The sequence below is a fragment of the Gobius niger genome, assembly GCF_951799975.1.
Source record: "Gobius niger genome assembly, chromosome: 8".
NCBI lineage: Eukaryota > Metazoa > Chordata > Actinopteri > Gobiiformes > Gobiidae > Gobius > Gobius niger.
Genome location: NC_136859.1, coordinates 8,983,716 through 8,989,523, shown reverse-complemented (window position 1 = coordinate 8,989,523; position 5,808 = coordinate 8,983,716). Strand labels below are relative to the sequence as shown.

At 40.4% G+C, this 5,808-nt stretch overlaps 1 protein-coding gene across 1 annotated transcript; it reads right to left on the bottom strand.

The window, feature by feature from the left end:
- Positions 1-479: 479 nt before the first annotated feature.
- rwdd1 (RWD domain containing 1) lies at positions 480-3,300 on the bottom strand. The gene is made up of 7 exons (XM_079562204.1): positions 3,125-3,300; positions 2,256-2,321; positions 1,928-2,058; positions 1,416-1,559; positions 1,056-1,188; positions 917-979; positions 480-774 (listed from the first exon to the last, which is right to left on the bottom strand). Exons 1-7 carry the CDS (start codon positions 3,195-3,197, stop codon positions 662-664), a joined length of 723 nt encoding a protein of 240 aa, XP_079418330.1. The 5' UTR covers positions 3,198-3,300; the 3' UTR covers positions 480-661.
- Between the last annotated feature and the right edge of the window lie 2,508 nt (positions 3,301-5,808).

The following is a 5,808-nucleotide window of genomic DNA, read 5'->3' as shown; positions in this document are numbered from 1 at the left end:
TGCTACAGCGGTGAGTCAGGTTCTCAGGCTAGTCCCCTACGCCCCTCACATCACAGTGGGAGCAGCGGGACTTAAAAAACATTTGCATCATTGCAACATCATTTCAGTACATTTGGCTCTGCCCAACCGCTGGAGTTACTGCCGCAAACAAATGCTCAGAAAGGGAAAGGTGTGAAATATTGGTGGACACAGGCCCTGCCAGGCCAAAGTGGGTGGGGACATGTCCACACCAGTCCTTAAGGAAGTTACGCCCACTGACATGGGTTTGAGAAATGATTCTGACCATTTGCTGAATCTCTCTCTGCTCTTCACCCCTTTCACCCTAACATGTCCTGTCTAATAAAGATCAGATCAATAAGTAACAGGACTTTAGAATGTGAATTTCTATACTCTACAGTTCAGTCATCTTTATTATCGTTTCTTTTGGCGCCATCTTCTGGTCAAACTATTTAATTAACAAAAAGAGTCCAACAATCTCATGGATCTGATAAATTTAATTGCTCAGCCATTTAGATACAAATAAAAACAATGTAATAAATGAGATTATGAGATTGCAATGTTAGTCTGAGGCAGATTTGCTGCAGAGTCTTTAGAAAATGTAAAGCAGCAATTGTTTGCATTGAACTGGTGTGATCGAGTCCATGGTGTTAAATCCTAAAGCTCAGTCCTCGTCGCTGCCCATCTCTAAAGGGTCAAAGTCCGGATCATCCTCATCCAAATCCAGATCCTCCATGTCCTGGAACAAAGACTCGTCCACTTCAACGCTGTTCCCAGCTGCAAAGGGGGGAGAAAAAAAAGAATATGGATGTAGTTTTACCCAAAACTGACAACACTCACATTAAATGCTCTCTCTTTCTTACTGATGTGTTGTTTTTTTCAAGTAACATTGGGGGGAAAAATAACAAAAACTACTTACTATCTTCAAGAAACTGGATGTCTGACGTGTCGAGGTTGTGGTCCGTCTCAAATAGTTGTTTGCCTTCAAGTACAGGCAGAATAAGCACTTCCTTTACAACTGTGGGGGCTTGAATCTACTCTACAACAGATTGTTTTACCTGTGAGTTTGGTTTTCCCCGCCTGCTCCTCCTCTTTCTGTCTTTTCTTCCTGATTTCTGAAATCTCCTGCTCAAACGTTGCTTTCCAGGCCAAAAAGTTCTCAATTGTAACAACTGTCCCCTGGAACGCTTTCTGTCAATGAAATGGACATTGAATACAAGTTATTAGACTAAATGGCGTTTTAAAAAGCACGGAGAGATATTACACAATTGAACCTCTGTCTCCATGGGTGTTTATAATGTAAAACCTGCCAATTTTGTAATTAGGACCTTTAAAATTAGCTTAGCTGTTAATATTGCAGCCAAATATTCATGCCAAAAAATTAGCCAAAAGTGTCAATTAATCAAGATTGCGCTGACCTTCTCTGCTTCCTCGGCCTCCTTCTCTTTCTGCCGTTTGTCTTCTTCTTGTCTGGTCTTTATGGCATCCACGATTTCGTTGAGTTTCTCCTGAACAGCTGTGACTAATGTGAATATCATCACCATGCCCAAATTTTCTTCAGCCTGCAAGAAGAGAAACAATAATTAATTAAATAAGACAAATGGAATGATGCACTTTCACTGACTTTTAGCGCATTATACGTAGTTCATTACATTACAAATACGGCTTGGCGAGAAAGAAAGTGAATTCAGACGCGACACCATGGAGGAAAACATATACTTTAGTGCAGCCAGAGACCCGTTTATGTCACTGTTTGAGAAGAACCTTTGATGTTCCGTGATGCGCCGCGCTCTAATGTGGGTTTTGACACGGCACACGCTGCGCTCTAGTGTGCACTGGCCTTAACAGTTTACAAGTCCACAAATAATACACAGCATAATCTCTGCAAATTCAACTTGTGAAATACATTTTCCACAGCTTACCAACTTACCTGTTGCTGCAGTAAAGTGAGGATCTCCTGCAAGTCTCTGTCCTCGAGGTTTTCCTGGGACTGAATCTCCCAAAGCGGAGGCTCATCTGGATATTTCTCTACATACGTGAACTTTAATAGAGTTTCAACCGCTGCAAACAAACAACATGATCACTCACATTTGCACCAGGGCAAGAACAAAATTCAAAGTTCTTCAATAATCTAGCATAAACTAACTACATTGAGTATACAGTAATTGTATAGCATATTCCTTATACCTTCGTTCACTATTATTCATTTTATGACTTCTTTAAGGGACAGTATCTTCAATAATGTATACAGTACTCACTTTCGCCATTCTCTCCTGCATCTGACGTTACCGTGATGGTGAAGCTTATGGGGTTTTCTGAAAGGACTATAAGCACAGCACTTGATCAGCCACAACAGCAAAACTGTGAGTAAGTACCCAGTTAAGGTAAACCGTATTGATAAAAGGAATGGTTGTCTGTCTGACTGTGTTGTATGTTGTATATATCCTTTAGCAAAGCTCTTCAAGTAACGAGCGACTGACCAGAGTAAGAGTAAGTCCTGCTTGTTGAGGGAGGACCATAGTTGCAAAGGTCAGGTCCTGCTCCCTAAGGGCTGCACAATACTATTAAAAATTTTAATGACAATATTGTTGCCATTTTTTACCAAACCATCTGGGTAACACTGTACATTCTATTAAACAAAACAATACAAAGACAGCATAAATAGGCATAGAATAGGTGTACTATGTTTAATGATGATATAATGATGTGTTATTCTTGTTAACAAAATCAGAACTCAAATGTTCAGAATAAAAATCTGCCAAATTGGTTAATGTAAAAATAACTATTATCATGATGAAAACCAATCCGGCAGCATTACTTCATTTTATATCTATATATCCCAAAAGGCTCTTGTTGCTTGCACTACAGCATGCATTATATTATAAAGTACACTATGCTGCAGCTGCTGTCAAGTAAGGCAGACATACTTAATTACACATCATAAATTCAAATGCTACACTTTGACAATTATTTAATACATCTGTTTGACTGACAACACCATCAGTTACACGCTTTCAACAAAAAGTGTGCGTTTGTGTCCACTTTCAGGGCACCTCTGCCACGAAACGTCACTGTTAGCCGCCTGATGCTAACTGTTAGCTTTGGGATCTTATGGATAAACTGGCACCTGTAAACGAGTCCGGATAGATGGACTCGATGGCCTCCAGCTCGTTCCTCTGCTCCTCCGCGTAGTCAGTCATTTTAATGTGTTTATGGGGTTATCTGGGAGGTAGAAAGACCATCACGCCGCTATACTCATGTTCATACGGGGCTGCTGCTGCGTGCTACTGGACCCCGAGCATCGACGCTATCGACGTCAGCTAGTTTGGTCTGTCAGTTCATCAACGAGTTTGATGTAATTTAATGGGATATACGCGTTGTTAATTGCCAGAACTTTCGTATTTTCAAAAAGATTAATGCAGCAATGCACATAGTTATTTATTATTTATTCTCTTGAGCATGTAGTTAAGTAGGCTATGTGTTGTGTGTTTTGCGCTATCAACTCGTTTGGTCTGGGTAAGCAAAAGCAGCTACAGCGCCAGTTTATTCATCGGCCATTAGCGACATTGCAGCTGAATCAATCAATCAATCAATCAATCAATCAATCAATCGATCGATCGATCGATCGATCGATCGATCGATCGATCAAGTATCTAAAAAGCTAATATATATATATAAATGGTAGTTTATGATTTATTATTGTATACAGTAATACGAGGCAAAAAAAACATAAACAAGCACATTTTGTTTATATTAGCCTAATATAATGCATCACCTGACTAAGCTAAACAAAAGTCAAGATCTTAATGAACAAGAGGAGGACCCTTTAAACAGCAACAACAACACAGTGTGATCTGAACAGCTACTGGTGTTACATTTTCTCTGTATTTCTTTGTGTCTGTCGTTTCAGTTTAAAAAATCAGACTGAAGACTCCTCCTCAAACCGCCCTGCAGTCTTCACTCTTTTATTCTGCAATGCTCTGGTCCGCTCAGACTCCTGTGGACACAACACATATCACACCAGTGAAACACACTGGCATTAAATCACTCTCTTAAAGTTCTCACTTTACAATTTAGTGTAATAACAAGTAACTCAAACATTAGGCCAATTAGTTTTCTCTATAGTGGCGGTGGCAATTCAGTGCTTAGGTCTTCTTTTCTACCATTTATGAAATAATAACAAAGGGAGCTACTTAGGCTTGTGAATACTTGAGGAACTTCTATATTGACATCACAGTGCACATTCATTCATTTATTCATTCATTCATCGTTTGAAAAAATCACACACTTTTGCAGAGCTGACTGGCCATAAATACAGAAAAAGTATTTATCTGAAAAAAATAATTAAATAAATAAAATACAGAAAACCTATGGAGGACCACTTAGGTACGGCTGTAGCTGCATGTAGCTTGAAACTCTTCATGTGAAACATTTTCTCTTCTTACCTGGTGGTGGCAAGTGGACCTGCAACTGGAGAGCCCTGCATAAACGGACCCACGTTAGTAACACACACAAAAAAAAATCAGCATTAAATCAACGTCTGACCTCTAAGCAGTAACACCAGGATGACAGAAACCATCGCCAGCTCCAATGAACGCATCACTAGCATCAACAGAGGCAGCGTAACAGGGATAAACTCTGAAGAGAGCAGCACAGTTAACATTCGGGTGGCATGAGGGACAATCTGTTGAGAAGTGAGTAGCGAGATCTACCTTCATGCTGAGATGAGTTGAATGAATTACTGGGTGGTTTTAGTTCTGTAGTCTTGTTTGAGCCTGCAAAACGAAAGACAGCGTTGACATGTAAGGCTTTACATAACATCTGTTTGATTATAAACTCTGTACCTGATTTCTTTTTGTTTTGGCCTATAAACAGCAGAAGGGGGAGAGCAGACATTTTAGTGGTACGGAATGTCTTTACATGAATACATGAGCAGTGCACTCATCACAACTTTTAGAAATCGCAAAAAAAAAAAGCATGATGCAAATATGTATGTATGTATGTATGTATGTATGTATGTATGTATGTATGTATGTATGTATGTATGGATGGATGTATGTATGTATGTATGGATGGATGGATGGATGGATGGATGGATGGATGGATCAATGGATGGATCAATGGATGGATCAATGGATGGATCAATGGATGGATCAATGGATGGATCAATGGATGGATCAATGGATGGATGGATCAATGGATGGATCAATGGATGGATCAATGGATGGATGGATCAATGGATGGATCAATGGATGGATCAATGGATGGATCAATGGATGGATCAATGGATGGATCAATGGATGGATGGATCAATGGATGGATCAATGGATGGATCAATGGATGGATCAATGGATGGATCAATGGATGGATCAATGGATGGATCAATGGATGGATGGATCAATGGATGGATCAATGGATGGATCAATGGATGGATCAATGGATGGATGGATCAATGGATGGATCAATGGATGGATCAATGGATGGATGGATCAATGGATGGATGGATCAATGGATGGATCAATGGATGGATCAATGGATGGATCAATGGATGGATGGGTCTGTCCTACCTGGACTCTGAAAGACGTAGACCTGGTTGTGGTTCAGGTCCAACACTTCACAGCTCAGATCTATCCTTGAAGGCTTCTCAATGTAGTATTGGACGTTGGCTGAGCACTCCGAGGTCCTGAACTCGAATTGGGTATGGTTCTGGTCTGAGTCCTGGACCAGCCACCTCACTGTGTGTCCACATTGATTGACCCCGCCATACGCATACACATCACAGATCATCTCTCTCCTGAAGCCCGCAGCACC

Excerpts from the sequence above, each read along its gene's own strand:
- rwdd1 (XM_079562204.1), bottom strand. The coding sequence starts at position 3,197 with ATGACTGACTACGCGGAGGAGCAGAGGAACGAGCTGGAGGCCATCGAG. Across the intron at positions 1,560-1,927 it reads TCACTTTACTGCAGCAACAG|GCTGAAGAAAATTTGGGCAT; the intron begins GTAAGTTGGTAA and ends CTCTTCTTGCAG. Across the intron at positions 775-916 it reads CATCCAGTTTCTTGAAGATA|CTGGGAACAGCGTTGAAGTG; the intron begins GTAAGTAGTTTT and ends CCCCCTTTGCAG.